The 17,883-nt window shown below is 24.2% G+C and overlaps 1 protein-coding gene across 3 annotated transcripts in view; it reads right to left on the reverse strand.

Moving 5' to 3' along the window:
• Positions 1-13,771, reverse strand: part of LOC127278101 (neurogenic protein mastermind-like) — a 178,709-nt gene extending 164,938 nt beyond the window's left edge. For 2 of the 3 annotated variants that reach the window (XM_051299635.1, XM_051299634.1), the window contains exons 1-2: positions 13,361-13,771; positions 12,185-12,786 (exon numbers count right to left, since the gene is read on the reverse strand). In XM_051299635.1, the coding sequence (XP_051155592.1) occupies positions 12,185-12,786; positions 13,361-13,364 (606 nt within the window). In that variant the 5' untranslated portion in view covers positions 13,365-13,771. Of the gene's footprint in view, positions 1-12,184; positions 12,856-13,360 lie in introns of all 3 variants that reach the window. The other variant, XM_051299636.1, reaches the window with a different exon arrangement.
• Positions 13,772-17,883: the final 4,112 nt, after the last annotated feature.

The raw sequence follows: 17,883 nt of genomic DNA on the forward strand, positions 1-17,883 counted from the left end.
CATTTTTTCGAATTATTATTTGATATAATTTCCATATAACCGATTTTTCATACTACAAAATTTTTACTTAACCGAAAAATCATTTAATAGAATTTCTAATTGATAGAATTTTCATTTGTCCGAAATTGCAAATGCCCGAAAAAAACAATCGATTGTTTGTTTGGCCATTTGCAATTTCGGACAAATGAAAATTCTATCAATGAGAAATTCTGTTAAATGATTTTTCGGTTAAGTAAAAATTATGCAGAAAAATCGGTTTTATGGAAATTATATCAAATAATAATTCGAAAAAATGAAAATTCATCTGAAAGAATAAAATGAAAATTCTATGCAATGAAATTCTACCCAATAAAAATTCTTTAAAATGTCCAATTATGTTAAATAAAAATTCGAGCAAATAAAAATTCTGACAAATAAAAATTCGAACAAATAAAAATTCTGTGAAATGAATTTTCGGTTATATAAAAATTCTGTAATGTAGAAAATCGGTTTGATGAAAATTATGCAAAATAACTATTCGAACGAAACAGAAATTCAGCTAAAAACTCATTATGACAAATGAAATTTGATAAATTGTAAATTCTGACTAATGATTTTTAGAACATAATCATGCGTCCCAAGAAAATTTGAATTCTTAAAGTTGATTTACACAAATTAACGAAATAATAGAATTTTTAGGTTAGGAATCTTGTTGACGTTGTTGACAAAACTATATTAGTGCCAATCATATAACGCAAAAGTAGCTGAGAGCAAAACGCGCTTAATTTAAAAATTGTTTGAATATTTAATAAAAAAAAATAAAAATATCACGAAAATTTTTATATTTTTACAAATTTTATTACACAAGAATCCAAAGACAAATATTCTCTAAGTATAATTTACTTTAATATTTATATTTTCTATAATTTTCAAGATTCTGCAGTACTACACTGAAAAAAGTGTTTGGTATTGACAACCAAACGTTTGGTTGGTATTTAAGCAAGCAAAATTGTTTTGTTAAATCAATAAAATTTTAATTGTCTCGACCAAAATTTGTTTGACACAACCAAAATTAGAAAAAAACGATTTTTGTTGTCCTAACTAAAATTTAATTGGGACAACCAAAATTTTGTTGATTTAACAAAAACAATTTTGGTTGCTTAAATATACCAACCAAACGTTTGGTTGTCAATACCAAACCCTTTTTTCAGTGTACAAAGATTAGAATTTTATTAAGCATAGAACAAAAAAAAAAATTGCGATTTTTGTACCATAATAACTCCCAGTTGACGGTATTTTATTATTATTTTTTGGTTTAATTAATTTATTACTTTTATTTATTTTTTATTAATTTATTTAATAATTTATTTATTAATTTATTCATGTTATTAAATTTTGTTGAAATTTTGGTAAATTGGTTTCTTATATGATAACCTCAATTAATTTCTTTGAATTGAGTATTTTTAGCCTAAAAATCAACAACCTGTTGAATTTCTTTTGTTATATATATATATATATATATATATACAAGTTAAATATAATTTTCATTTTTAAATTATTAATAACTTAACTTAATTTTTTGATAATAAAACGTTTTATCTGTCCACTTGTAAAATTTTAAAGCTGGAGGTACTTGAAGTTTAGATGGACTAAATAATAATGTGCTTCAAAAAAAAATGTATTTTTTTCTTAGACGAAAAGTTAAAACTTCCAGATGGCCATAATTATATTGTTATTATTATTATTATTATTATTATTATTATTTTTATTATTATAATTATCCTTAAGAAATTTAAAAAAAAAATTGTAATTGTTTAATTTTAAAATTCGCAGCAAAATCTTTCTATTGATTGTTTTTTTCGGTAATTTGCAATTTCGGACAAATGCAAATTGGACGTTTTAAAAATTTTATCAAAACACTTACAATTCTGTTAAATGAATATTCTTTTGAATTAATATTCGGTTAAATTAATGATAAATTCATTATCTAAAAAAAAAAAAAATTTACTTTAATCCAATGAAAAGGAAATTTATTTGAAAATAGGAAAATTGGAGGATCATGTATTCGCGTCTAAGTTGCAGGAGCTAGAGATAGGAAGAATCTGGTTGACCGCAATACTTCTCAGCGGAAATTGCAATTCCCACAGCTTTCCCCCCCTGGCAATGCCTCGGTATCTCTCGTTCATAGTTTCTATTGTCTGCTTTAACGTGACTTGCACTTACTGCATCTATATATATATATATGACTATAACTATTAAAATATTAAATATATAAATATTTTCTTTTATTTTCGATCAAAAATCAATTTTAAGTAGTTTTTCTTTGTACTTATCGCCAAAAAATGTTATTTTTTTCTCTCCAATGTCTCAGTTCAATAAAAAAAATTATTAAAATTCTAGAATTTGTTTAGAAATTTGGCGCGATTTTTAAAATTAACCAATCAAAAATCATCCATAAAATTGTGATTGGTTGATTTTAAAAATCGCGCCAAAATCGATTGTTTTTTTCGGGCATTTGCAATTTCGGACAAATGAAAATTCTATCAATTACAAAATTATGTTAAATGATTTTTCGGTTAAGTAAAAATTCTGCAGAAAAATCGGTTTTATGGATATTATATCAAATAATAATAATTCGAACAAATTAAAATTCATCTGAAAGAATAAAATGAAAATTATATGCAATGAAATTCTATCCAATGAAAATTCTTTAAAATGCCTATTGTGTTAAATGAAAATTTAAGAAAAAAAAATTCTGACAAATAAAAATTCGAATAAATTAAAAATTTGTTAAGTTAATATAATAGAAGATGTTTCGTTTTAAATTAAGAAATGTTAAAATTATTAAGTTAAAAACATTTGATTTTAATGACACTTAAAATTAGACACAATATTATAGGTTACTAACTAAAAATTGAAAAAACAACAATAAATAATAAAAAATAATAATAAAAAATTGAAAAAATCAAAAAATTCTTAAAAAATTGCAAAATAACCCTTTTTCGGGTTAAAATTGAAAAAAGATGTTACATAAAAATAGTTTGTAAGATTTTCTAAAAGCATATATGCAAAGTATTTTGATTTATTTGAAAATAATTGAAAATAGATTTTTCAAGGACGATGTCGAGGTCACGGGGTCGGTGTCGTTTTTCGAAATTTGTTAAGTTAATATAATAGAAGATGTTTCGTTTTAAATTAAGAAATGTTAAAATTATTAAGTTAAAAACATTTGATTTTAATGACACTTAAAATTAGACACAATATTATAGGTTACTAACTAAAAATTGAAAAAACAACAATCAATAATAAAAAATAATAATAAAAAATTGAAAAAATCAAAAAATTCTTAAAAAATTGCAAAATAACCCTTTTTCGGGTTAAAATTGAAAAAAGATGTTACATAAAAATAGTTTGTAAGATTTTCTAAAAGCATATATGCAAAGTATTTTGATTTATTTGAAAATAATTGAAAATAGATTTTTCAAGGACGGTGTCGAGGTCACGGGGTAGGTGTCGTTTTTCGAAATTTGTTAACTTAATATAATAGAAGATTTTTATTGTTGTTTTGTTGGAAAAAATCTTAGCTTTCTGTACTTTCTGAATAAGAAAAAATTTTAACTAATTTGAATTGGTGACTCATATTTTGCTTTTGATTTAGTAAAATTTTACTAATTCTTTATAGAGAACTAATGATTTAAACTCATTCTAAAATTTGATATTTTTTAACTGGGACAATTTGACAAAGAATGACCCATATTATATATAATATGGGTCATTCTTTATCAAATTGTACCAATTATTTGAAAAGTAACACATGTAATTAATTTAAAAATATAATTTACATTAAAATTTCCTGACATTAAAATATGTAAAGCATTTATTTTAAAACAATTCTCTATTTAGGTATATTATTGGTATTATTCTCTATTTGGTATAAAAAATTATACCAAAATTGACCAATTGTAATTTTTTTTTAAATTTAGCAGAAAATTAATGTACATTATATTATCTATTATTGTATATTATAATTATATTAATTATTATTATATTATATTATATTATTCAATAAATTCTAAATTGTACATATTATTCTACATTATACATTATCTCATTAAAGGTGCTGTTAGGGGTGAAAATATTCCACGTGGGTGTGTTTACGTCATGAATTGACGTCAAGGTAAGAAAATGCCAAATCAATATTTTAGGGTTTGGTAGATTATATTAAATGAAAGTGTAGGTAATACTTTATACAACTTCAAAAAAATATTGTATATAAAATGAAAGAAATATTTTTAAAAATAATATTGAATGAATTTATTAGTTAAAATTAATAATCTTACATTTGATATTTATTATATTTTTGAACAGTAATTAATATTTTTAATATTTTTAATAATTTTAAAATATTTTTAATAACACACGAAAATTTGAAAAGATTAATTAAATTTATCTGAAATTTAAAGACTTTTTTAAAGTCGCTCTCATTGTAAATCTGACATTCAATAATAATTGATGAAAATTTTTTAATTAATTCGAAATTTAAATAGATTGAAATTAGTTAGAACTTAAACTTAAACTAAATATCGAAATGAATTTTTAAAATAATTAAACAAGCATGTAATTGAATTTAATATTTTATTGGTCAACTTTAAAATTTGCGCCCAAATCTTTCTATCGATTGTTTATTCATTCATTTGCAATTTTGGTGATGAAAGGAAAATTGGATATTTTAAAAGTTCTTTGAAATGACAATTCGATCATATGGAGTTTCGATGAAAAGGAAAATTATAAAATTTGTAAATTGGCCTAATTAGAAACTCTATTAAATAATAATTTGTTTGAATGAAAATTTTCTTAAATGAAAATTCGGTTAAATAAAAAGTTCTGTTTAATAATAATTCTGTTTAAAATGAATTCAATTAAATAAAATACTAAGTGAATATTCGAATAAATAGAAATTTGATTAAAGATCAATTGGGGCGCATGATTATTCCATATTGTGAATCATTTAGTAATTTCATTTTATAGAATTTTATAAGATAGAATTTTACTTTATTCGAATTTTTATTTTTCGAATTAATGTTTAATAGAATTTAAATTAACCAGAATTTATACTTAACAGAATTTCTATGTAATCAAATTTTTATTTAACAAAATATTTTTTCAACATAATTTCCATTTAGCACACTTTTTATTCAAAAGAATTCTTCTTAACACGAATTTTGCCTGAGTCGAATTTTTAAATTTCAGAATTTTCATTAAACCAAATCTTCATTTGTCCGAATTCTTATTAACACAAAATGCCATTTAATAGAAATCTTAAAACACAGAATTTTCAATTATCCTACATTGCAAATGGTCGAATAATCAAATGGCAGAAATATTTTGGCGCCAATTTTAAAATTGACCAATCACAATTTTCTTGACAGTTTCTGATTGGTCAATTTTAAAATTGGCGCCGAAATATTTCTGCCATTTGATTATTCGACCATTTGCAATGTAGGATAAATGAAAATTCTGTGTTTTAAGATTTCTATTAAATGGCATTTTGTGTTAATAAGAATTCGGAAAAATGAAGATTTGTTTTAATGAAAAATTCTGACATTTAAAAATTCGACTCAGGCGAAATTCGTGTTAAGAAGAATTCTATTGAATAAAAAGTGTGCTAAATGGAAATTATGTTGAAAAAATATTTTGTTATAAATAAAAATTTGATTACATAGAAATTCTGTTAAGTATAAATTCTGATTAATTTTAATTTTATTAAACATTAATTCGAAAAATAAAAATTCGAATAAAGTAAAATTCTATCTTATAAAATTCTATAAAATAAAATTTCTAAATGATTCACATTATGGAATAATCATGCGCCCCGATTAATTCAGTTTAAAAGTTTCTTTTTTGTGGAAATTTTTGATAAATATAAATTCTTTTAAACAAAAATTTGTTTAATTAGACAATCTGCTTTACAGTTCGGCTAAATGAAAATTTTACGATATAAAAATTCAGTTGAATTTAAAAGTTTATGTTCTAAAATTTCTGTTAAATATAAATTCAATAATTTTTAATTCAACACTGCAAAAATTCTAATATAACTTCAATGTGGAAAATATTCATGCTTCCAACGTGTTTGAAATTTAAATCTTTTTTTTTTATCCAGAGTTAAAGGATTAATAAAGTTACACTAAATTTAATAATTTTTAAACGTTCAAGTTTTATTGCGATAAGAAGAGTGAGATTGTAATGTTGATAAAAAAAGAGACGACAAACTGGCCAGCTGCTGTAATAATATATATATATATATATATATATATATAAATATATTATGCAGAGAAAAAAATTTGAAACTGTTTGCTTGTAATGTACCAAGGACTTCTAGGAAGTTGATCTATATGCTTACACGACTGGACCACGTACGTACTTTGAATGAATAAACAAAAGACATTTTCTTTCTTTGACTTGATGTTAGATAAGGGGAACTATAATATTTATATAAAACAAAAGTGCTACAATGGAATTTATACATTTAAGAATGTATTTATAGTCATAAATCTTTTCTTTTTTTTTTTGAAAAATAATTCACAAATGAGACGCATTTGAATAAGCTCTAAAATTAATTTCTTTAGAATTTTCATTTGACAGAAATTTTATTACTTAAAATTTACTTTTAACCGGATTTTTTAAATGATAATTTAAAACAATGATTTTTCAAATAATTATATTCAATTGGATTTTTAACCAGAATTTTATTTAAAGTTTCTATTTTACTTTTTATTTCATTGAATTTTCATGAAATTTCTGTTAAATAATAATTGGAAATTTTGAACAAATAAAAATTCGGTTAAAAGTAAATTTTAAATAATAAAATTCTGTCAAATTAAAATTGTTGCAAATTAATTTTAGAAGCTTAATTCATGCGTCTCTTTTTTTTACTATGGTGATCCTTTGCGGTCCTATAAAAAATAATTTATTTATGATGCTGAAGTTCACAAAGTTTATGATCAACGATTTTTAAAGAAATATTTTTTTTTTCTTTTGAATGAAATATTCAAAATGTATTAAAGTTACAACCTACTTTACGACTACTAAAACCTAATAGATCCTCTAAATTCAGGTTCAAAGTAGAGCTTAAATTTCGACTCGGGTTAACTATATATTAAATAGTTGATACTTGAATCAATAAAGTAAGAATTTTTTTTTTTTAAATAAAATTATTGTAGTAATAATTTTTAACGTTTTTGAAATAATTAATATTTACAAAATATTTATAATAAATATTTTCCAAAAAAAAAATATGTAAATTGATAAAATTTCACTAGATAGAATTTTCTTCTAGCCGAATTTATATTTTTTTGAATTATTTTTTCACAGAATTTGTCAAAAATTTGTATTTTTTCGAATTTTCAATTAACAGAATAGTCATTTAAGAAATTTTTTATATTACAAATTTTTCACCTAATCCAAAATTCATTTAACAAAATTTCTATTTGATCTAATTTCAGGCCTAGGATCGACTTTGAGGCACAAAAAAAAGTCGTTTTAGTCGCAATATTCCAAAAAAATTGATTTTTTTATTTTAACAAAATTTAATTGGTTAATAAATATTTTACTTTAAATAACTAATGTTATTAGATATTAAATTTATTTTATTAATTCAGTAATGAGAATAATTCTATATAGGTAAGTATATTATCAAGAAAATTTATTTCGAATATTTCAGAATCGAACTAATTGTTAAGACAAATTTTCAAAATTTTATTTTAAGTTGCAAAAAAATTTGTAAAAAAAATTCTTAAAGTTCCATTTTTATAATTTTTACAAGTCTATAATTTAAGCAATTTATTCGAATTAAAAATTATGTCATAGTTTTTAGTTTTAATGTTCAACAAAAATTTCAAGCAATACTTAATAAGGTTTTACAGATTTTTAAGTAAATTTTTTTTTAAACAATAATTTTGGAAGATTTAAAGTTGAAATTTTGAGAAATAATTGAATTTCAAAAGATTTTTTTTAATTTTCAAACAATAATTAAATTTTACAGAACTAAAACTAATTTATCACATAATTTTTGGATAAAATTTTTTAAAAGTAATTAAATTTTCAAAGATTTAACATTTAGATTTTTGAAATTAATTGAACTTCAAGTGATTTTTAATTAAAAATTTTTGATGATTTATGTTACTAAAAAAATTTTTAGAAATTGTAGAGACAAAAATACAATAATTTGAAAACTTTTTTAATGAAAAATGGTTTCAAATAGTTGAATTTTCGCAAAGAATATTATAAAAATCATTAAAAATAATTGAATTTAAGTTGAAATTATTAAATTTCAAAAAATTTTAAATGAAAAATTTGAGAAATAATTAAATTTTAGAAGCTTTTAAATTAAAATTTTTGAAAATAATTGAATTTCAAAAGATTGTGTTAAATTTTGAGACAATAATTATAATAAGAGAAATTTTTAGTAATTTCTATTGATGAAGAATTTATTAGAAATCAAATAAAAAAAAATTGAATTCCAAAAGTTTTTAATTAAAAAATGCTTTCAGATAATTGAATTTTCGAATAATATTATTAAAAATCATTAAAAATAATTGAAATTTTTGCAAATAATTAAATTTCAAGTGATTTTGAATTAAAAATTTTTGGTAATTTTATTTGAAATTTTTTTTTTTTAAATTCTGAACAATTATTAATTTTTCATTAAAATTTTAATTGAAAAATATACCTAGTTTTAAGATTTAGAATTTAAGATAATTGAATTTGTGAAGAATTTCATTCAAATTATTAAAAAAAATAATTAATTTAGTGAAGATTTTTAGTTAAAAATTTGTTAAATAATTGAAATAAAAAAGATTTAAAGAAGATCTGCATTGTATACTAAAATAACGTATTTTGTAAAAATTTTTTTTTTTTTAAATGTATTAAAATGTTTAACGTCCAAGAATTTTATTAATTAGAAGGTTTCGTATGAATATAAAAACGATAACATTCGGACTATTATTATTTAATAAAGGTTCACTCCAACGTTTCGAAATCTACATGATTTCCTCTTCAGGGAGTAAAAATTAAAACAATGTCAAATCATAGAGTCAATTGTAGTGTCAAATTTATTTTTAGTAAAATATTACTATTTGATTTAGTAGTTTTCAATTTGTTTTTTTTTACTAGAGTTTTAGTAAAAAGTGACTAAAAATTAATGAAAATTCTTACTAACTTAAATTAGTAGTTCACATTTCACTAATTCAGATTTAGAGAGCAATATCTATTTTTAACAAAATTTCTTTTTGATCTTATTTTTATTTAACAAGAACTTATTTTGAATAAACAGAAACCTCGACAGAAACATTTCGGCGCGAATTTTTGAGAATTAACCAAAAATTTCTGGCTAATTTCTGATTGGTTAATTCTAATCCATATGTTTCTGACGAATGTTAATTGGAATAAGTTCTGTTAAATGAAAATTAAATGGAAACAGAAATTAGAGAAAATGAGGCGCATGATTTTTCCCAAAAAATTAAAAAGGTCGAAAATTTAATTGATCGAATTACATTAAGTCGATATTTTATTTGAATGAAATTCTAAATGATCGATATTTTATTTAGTCAATATTTTATTTTATCAAAATTCTAAATGATAGACATTTATGAAGGTCGACATTTTATTCAGTCGATTTTTTATTCGGTCGAAATTCTAAATAACCAACATTTATGAAGGTTGACATTTTATTTAGTCGATATTTTATTTGATTGAAAATGTAAATGGTCGATATTTAAAGTGGTCGACATTTTATTTAGACGATATTTTATTTGGTCGAAATTCTAAATGATTGACATTTAATGTGGTCGAAATTTTATTAGTTAGATATTTTGTTTGGTAAATATTCTAAATGAACGACATTTAAAGTGGTCGATATTTTATTTGTTCGATATTCTAAATGATAGAAATTTAGAAGCATCGAATTTTATATCCATCGAAATTTAATTTGGTCGATATTTTAAAAACTCCGACACTTTTTTAGCTGTACGAGTTTCCTTTCTATGTAGTTTGTCGGTAAAGTACATTGAAATTTTGCGGGAAATTTGAAATTATCGATATAAATAATAATAACAACATAGAGAGGAAACTCGTATAGCTAAAAAAATGTCGAGCTTTTAAAATATCGACCAAATTAAATTTCGATGGATATAAAATTCAATGCTTCTAAATTTCTATCATTTAGAATATCGAACAAATAAAAAATATCGACCACTTTAAATGTGGATCATTTAGAATATCGACCAAACAAAATATCGAATTAATAAAATTTCGATAACTTTAAATATCGATCATTTAGAATTTCGATCAAATAAAATATCGACTAAATAAAATGTCGACTTTCATAACTGTCGTTTTTTTTAGAATTTCGACGAAATAAAATATCGACTTAAAGTAATTCGATCAATTAAAATTTCGAACTTTTTAATTTTTGGGAAAAATCATGCGCCTCAAAAATATCATAGAAGATTAATGATGATTATGGTTACAACCATAACAACCATTGTAGGATAATAGCACAGAAAATTAAAAGTCATTAAAATAAGCTGCAACGCTTATTATTTTAATCCATTTTGGTATTAAAATAAGCAAAATTGGATTAAAATAATAAGCGTTGCAGCTTATTTTTAATGCCTTTTAATTTTCTGCGAGTGACTCGCAGTTCATTTAAATACAACTCATGCATTAAACGATTTTTTCTGATACCTAATCACTTGTTCCAAAAGATGGTTATTAATGATGATTATTGTTACAACCATAACAACCATTGTTGGATAATAGATATTTAAATACAATTCATGCATTAAACGATTTTATCTGATACCTCACAAGTAAATCACTTGTTTTAAAAAAATGGTTAAAGTACATTAATGGTGATTGTAGTTGTAATTAACAACTATTGATCAACTTTTTTTGTTTTGATTAACTATTATAGTTTTCAAAGGACTTTTATCACTAACGGACATTATTTTTTCACGCTGAATCCGAATCCAAAGTCAGAATTATCAGATTGGCTTTTATTTTTGAGATAAACTCAAAAAACTGCTCAGAAAGAAAAATAAAATCAGAAAGTTAAAAAATTTTTGAATGTCACTGCGATAGTGTAATTCATGTATTTTGAGATAATTGCAAAAAAACGCAAGTAAGAAAAAACTCAAAATACTCAAAATCAGTTTTTTGGAATTATCTTCAAAATTTGAGCCAATCTTGCAATTCTGACTTCGAATTCGGATTCAGCGTGAAAAAATACATGAAAATGCACTATCGTAGTGTTTCGACAAAAAAAAAATTTCTTTGAGTTAAAATTGCCAAAAACTGATAAAAATTCTGAATTAGGGGCACAGATAATTTTTTTTGCCGAAACACTACGATAGTACATTTTCATGTATTTTTTCACGCTGAATCCGAATTCGAAGTCAGAATTGACAGATTGACTCAAATTTTAAAGATAATTCCAAAAAACTGATTTTGAGTTTTTTCTTACTTGCGTTTTTTTGCAATTATCTCAAAAATTTGAGCGAATCTAACAATTCTGATTTTGGATTTGGATTCAGCGACAAAAAATACATGGAATTACACTATTGCAGTGACATTCAAAAATTTTTTAACTTTTTGATTTTATTTTTCTTTCTGAGCAGTTTTTTGAGTTTATCTCAAAAATAAAAGCCAATCTGATAATTCTGACTTCGGATTCGGATTCAGCGTGCGAAAAAATACATGGAAATAGACTAGTGTAGTGTCTCGGGCAAACAGTTTTTTATTTTTTGTATGCCTGTGTAATTTTACACGGAGAAAAAAAGTTAGCCATATTAGCTAACCCTATTTGCTATTTTATATGGACAGCAATTTTCGTTAGCTAATACAGCTAAAAATTAGCTACTATAGCTAAAATAGTTTGCTGTAACAGCTAAATATTAGCTACTGTAGCTAAAAATTAGCTATCCATATAATAGCAAACTCATTTTTCTCCGTGTAACAATTTTTACATTCCATTGTATATAAGAACAAGAACCCAAATAAAAGCAATTCGATGATTTATCGCAATTTATGATCCTATTTTCGTCAAACATAAAGCGATAAGACCGTGGTTTTTTTTAAAAAACAGAAATGTTGCTGGGATAATGAAAAAAAAAAAAAAAAGAGAGCCGGGTGCTTGTGTGTGACTCACCACATGTATACTGGAGAGGCCAACGGGTTCGCTCTGCTTCTTGTCGCTCTTCTTGGCCTGTCTCTTCGCTTTACTCTCGAGAAAACGTTGCTTCAACACCAATGTATCTTGAATATTTTGCTCGCATTGTCCAGTAAAACTTTGATCAAATCTTGGTATACAATCGGTTTGTCGTCGACGATAACTTTCAATTCTTCGTCTTAATCTATCGACAACTGCTTGTCTCTTGGGGGTGAGCGCCTCACCCATACCGGGTGCCTGACCCATTTGTTGCTGCAGCTGCAGCTGCTGACTTGTCGTTAAACTCAATTGATTATTAAGATCATGTAATGGCGATTGTTGTGCATTATTATTGTTATTATTGTTGTTGTTGTTATTTAATTGATTTTGTGAACCCTGGATCATTCCCGAGCAAATTGATCCAGGGGGGCCTTGAGGGGGCTGGCGGGGCAAAAGCCCACCGGCCTCCATACAGCCCCCTAAATCCAACCCAGGGTAAGCCAGCTCACTAGAAACTTCCGCATTTCCCTTCCACAATGACGGCACTTCTTCTTCTTTTTTGAGTCTTAATGACTCCCACAATTTTTCGTCCCTTTGAATACCTTGACATTGAAGATATTTGATTTCAATTTTTCATTGATAAGACACCACGTGTGGTACTTGATTAATTCCTATGATAAAATCCTCATATTTTTTGAGGTGATTTTTGGTTATTTTTTAACAATAATACCGGTTTTGTATAAAAATATTGTATTTTTTATTTTTTTTTGGGGAAACACTGTTTGAACGTCGACTATTACTGCTGTACGTCACAACAGGTAGTCGAGAGCTAACAGTTGAGTTGAGGGCAGCGTGCTTCGAAAAGAAAGAGAATCATTCTTTCTCACTTTTTTCAAGCAGTCTCTCTTTCTCTTGAACTCACTCTCTCCCGCAAGCAGGAAGGGAGAGTGAGCGAGATAATATGATAGAGTGTGACGAGGTTAGAAAGGGAGCCCCGCACTTGGAAAAAAAAAAGTGTATATATACACACACTTGTGTAGGACGTGTGAGTTTCTGGCTAAAGATAGAAAAGGAGGGACAAATAAAAAGGGGAAAGAATAGCAATTCCTTTGGGATTTTATAAGTTTTCTTTACATATATATATATATTTAATTCTTAAAAAAAAAAAAACGTTACACATATTTCAACACTACACTTTTCTTCATTCCACTTTTGCACATTAACACTTTTTTTTCACTATGATGATGACCGTTGAATGTTGTTCAAATGTCATCGAACGCGGCGCACAGGATCCTTTTCTACCAAACAATTACATAACCTTACTTTTTAGCGGGAGATGAACTTCACTTGAATTAAGAGGGGGAAATAGAATTTTGTTTCTATTGATAATTATTGACATTGTTGTCTTCCTCTCTTTTTTTTTTTCTTTAATGGAGAAATTTAATAATTACAAGTTTTGTGTGATTCATCATGAAGAGAGCGGGACGATTAAAAGAACCGTGCGTGTGCGTGGGTATTCTATAACTATAGAGGCTCACTGGTATAAGATACAACATCGTTCAAATGCGGCCCATAATTCCTAACGACAGAAAAACAACCATGCAACCTGGTTGTAAGTTGATGAACTACTAATACAAAACATTTGTGACCGAGCAAGCAGTACAGATGGTGACTGACCGTTGATTGCAAACGATACTCTAACACCATCTATCGTGATTTAACTGAATTATCTCGCTCTTTCTTTCTCTCTCTCTACATCCATTGAAATGCAACACCTTTCGCCTTCTCTCTTTTGTTATATTATTATACTATTATAATATTTGTAATGAGGTGCCATAAACACTAATTTCTATTTGTCCAAATTAACACTTGTACGAAAATCAATTAATTAAATAATCATTTTAAAGAATTTTCTTTGATTAGGTATAATTCATTAAAAATTTAATTATTTTTATAATATTTTTCGAAAATTCAATTATCAGAAAGCATTTTTCAATTGAAAAATTTTAAAGTTCAATTTCTGTGTTTAATTTTTTATAAATTCTTCAGCAACAGAAATCACCAAAAAATTTCAATTCAAAATCACTTAAATTCAATTATTTTCAAAAATTTTAATTTAAAACCTCTTCTAAAATTTAATTATTTTTATAATTTTACATTTAAAACTTTTTGAAATAGAACTATATTAAATATATAAACTATATTTTTGAAATTCGACTATAATTCTTCCGTAATTCATTTATTTTCAATTATTTTTATAATATTCTTCAAAAATTCAATTATTTAAAAGCATTTTTCAATTAAAAATTTTTGAAATTCAATATTTTTGTATATAATTTCTAATAAATTCTTCAATACCAAAAATTTCAATTAAAAATCACTTGAAGTTCAATTAATTTGAAAAATATGAATATAAATCTTTGTAAGTTTCAAATAAAATCTCTAAAATTGAATTTATTGTTGTCAGTTTTTTTTTTCTAGAAATTTGTTCTACATTAAAATTTTTTTAATTTATGTCTTTGATTCTGAAATATTTGAAATAAATTTTCTTGATAATAGGGTAAGTACATCAATTACGGCGCGTTCATAAAAAATATAACTATTATTACTATTATATTTAATATAAATGTTGCAAAATGATTTTAATCTTTTTTTGATACAATTACTAATAGGTAAAGATGCACATTTAAAAAATTATTAATTTAATTCTTTGAGATCAAATTTTTTCCCTCGCCGTAATTGAAACATTTTTAAGATTTCCAATGGCTTCAATTATACGGTGGTCAAAGTATCTTCAAAATACACGTAATTTTTGTCACCGTAATTGATACACCAAACTGATACAAACGCGTCGTAATAGAAAATTACGGTATTAGTTTTAATTTCTCATATTTATTTAAATAATCAATTTTTATAAAGTTTAAAATATTTTTTAATATCTAAATAACATAAGCTTTTAGTTTACTAATTGTAAGTCTTAAATTTACTTTATACAATAGAAATGTCGAATTTTCTATTTCAAAGGTGTTTTAACTCGAACTACGCCGTAATTAGTGCATTTACCCTATTCCTGTTGAATTATCAGGGTGTCCAGCAAGAAGTATAAAAAAAAATTTCCTGCCTTTTTTTCTAACCTTCTTTCTACCTTTCTGTAAGAAATATTTTATATTCCTTATTAAGGAATTAATAAAATGGATTTAATATTTAATAACATTAAATATTTTAAGGAAAATACTATTTTAAAATATTTTTTTAAAATACTCTTTTACTAAAATAATATTTTAAATTAAAATATTATGTAAAATATTAACTAATTAAATTTAATTAAATTAATCATCTGAGAGTGGTTGCTGGCTTATTTTTAAAAAATCTAGTTTTAATATTATGTGAAACTAGATGAATTTCTAAGTTTATTGGTGATAAATATTATCGTGCAAAATTTTATTTCCTTTGAAATTATTATTAATTCAAAGTAGAAGGTTCACGGACGTGATTTCATAACCTGAAATGTTGCACTTTTTTTGGAGACGTTATTATTAAAAAACTACCAAATATTACATATTATTATTTACCGGAAACATAAATCAAAATTTATTCCACATCAAAAAGTGATGGAATTAGGGTCAGCCGGGGTAAATCCGAACGCTAATTATTTCAGCTTAATTAAAATTTTTAAAAATAAGTTCGATATGAGAATTTTTACCTCAGATCCTCTTGAAGAGATTCTAAGTATTATCCTATTTTTCGTTTGTTAATTAGCAACAGCATAAACAAAGATAACGAGTATTGCAAAAAAGATTAAAAATCAAAGATGACACTCTTTCAGTATTTTGTCTCGTATTTCAAGAAAAAGAAGCTAAAAATTCATTTTATTATTTATAATTGTTTGTTATGAATACTAGAACAGAAACTATTTTTCAGTTTTGCCTTCTGTAAAATTTTATTAATAATATCAGACCGTTCGTATTTACCCAGGAAAATTGGAAAACCGGGGTAAATCCGAACGGTATTTTCAATAATTTTTTTTTACATCAGAGCCACACAAAATTCTTTTTATTTCATTACACTATTATTTTAACATTATAAAAGTACATAGAAAAAAGTTTTTCTTTCTATACGTATCCTCGTTAGTAATTAATAAGCAGAAACTTAATCTCTGTTCTCTCGAAGGAGTGTTTCAATTTTTTTGCCAAATGGTTTGTTGAAAAAAGTTTTTCAGGATCTTAATAAAATTTGGTATTCTACGGTTTTTGGGGTCGCTAATTACCAATTTGAAGTCAGTTTTTCAAAATTCAAAATGGCGGACGAGAATTAAAAAATTCATTGGATTCGCTCGAAAATTGTTACTCGGGGGGTTTCAGGGTTAGCAAATTTGATGATTTTTAAAAATAAGTTTTAGGAAAGTCCGCCATTTTGAATTTAAAAAATTTGACTTTTATTTTTGTATTTACATTCAATCACTCCAAAATACTTTCTGTACCAAGTTTTGCAAAAATCCGTTATGATTTGATAAAGTTATTGAAGGTTTTAATTGTGTAATGCATTTTAATTTTTAACCTGTTTGATTTTTGTATTTATATATGATGCATTATTATCGTATTTTTTTGAGTTTTTATATAAGTTTAACAATTGCAATACGTTAAATTTATTTTCCCTAAGATTTTTCTGAAATACAGTGGCGTTCGTATTTACCCCGGTATTTTAGGAAAGTTGCAAAGTATCGAGGTAAATACGAACGCTAAGTTTCCTGCGATTGTAATTTATCAAAAAATTTTGCTACCCCATAAAATTGTTCTATGGAAGTAAAGTAACAACTTCATGCATCAGAATACCGGAAGTATTTTTTTTTAAAGAAAAAACTTATGTTATTGTTGAAACTTACTAAAAGCGTTCGGATTTACCCCGGTCGACCCTAATTGAATTTTTATTGAAGAATATTATAAAAATAATTGAAAATAAATGAATTACGGAAGAATAATAGTTGAATTTCAAAAATATAGTTATATATTTAATATAGTTCAATTTCAAAAAGTTTTAAATGTAAAATTATAAAAATAATTAAATTTTAGAAGAGGTTTTAAATTAAAATTTTTGAAAATAATTGAATTTAAGTGATTTTGAATTGAAATTTTTTGGTAATTTCTGTTGCTGAAGAATTTATAAAAAATTAAACACAGAAATTGAACTTTAAAATTTTTCAATTGAAAAATGCTTTCAGATAATTGAATTTTCGAAAAATATTATAAAAATAATTAAATTTTTAAAGAATTATAATTGAAATGATTAAATTTCAAAAAATTTTAGTTGCCAAATTTTAAAAATAATTAAATTTTAAAAGGTTTTTTAAATGGAAATTTTTGGTAATTTTATTTGATTTTTTTAAATTGTAAATAATTGTTGAATTTCATAAAATTTTTAATTGAAAAATAATTTAAGATAAACAAAAAATTTTTTGTCTTAATTTTGGGTTAAATATTCCTATAGTGCACAACAAGTAAATTTTCATCAAATGTATGACAAAAAAATTACATAATGGAGTTTCCAGTAATTAATCCAGTAATGTAAACGCCCCTATTATGGAACACTTTTTTGGTTGCCCAAATATTAAGAGTATTTTTATGAGACAAGTATACTAATTAAAAATTGACAATTACTAATCGATTGGCCTACCATTGTAGATTTTTAAAACACTCTTTAAA

This window comes from Leptopilina boulardi, unplaced genomic scaffold, assembly GCF_019393585.1.
Source record: "Leptopilina boulardi isolate dan_hultmark-lab unplaced genomic scaffold, ZJU_Lbou_2.1 LbouV2_195, whole genome shotgun sequence".
NCBI lineage: Eukaryota > Metazoa > Arthropoda > Insecta > Hymenoptera > Figitidae > Leptopilina > Leptopilina boulardi.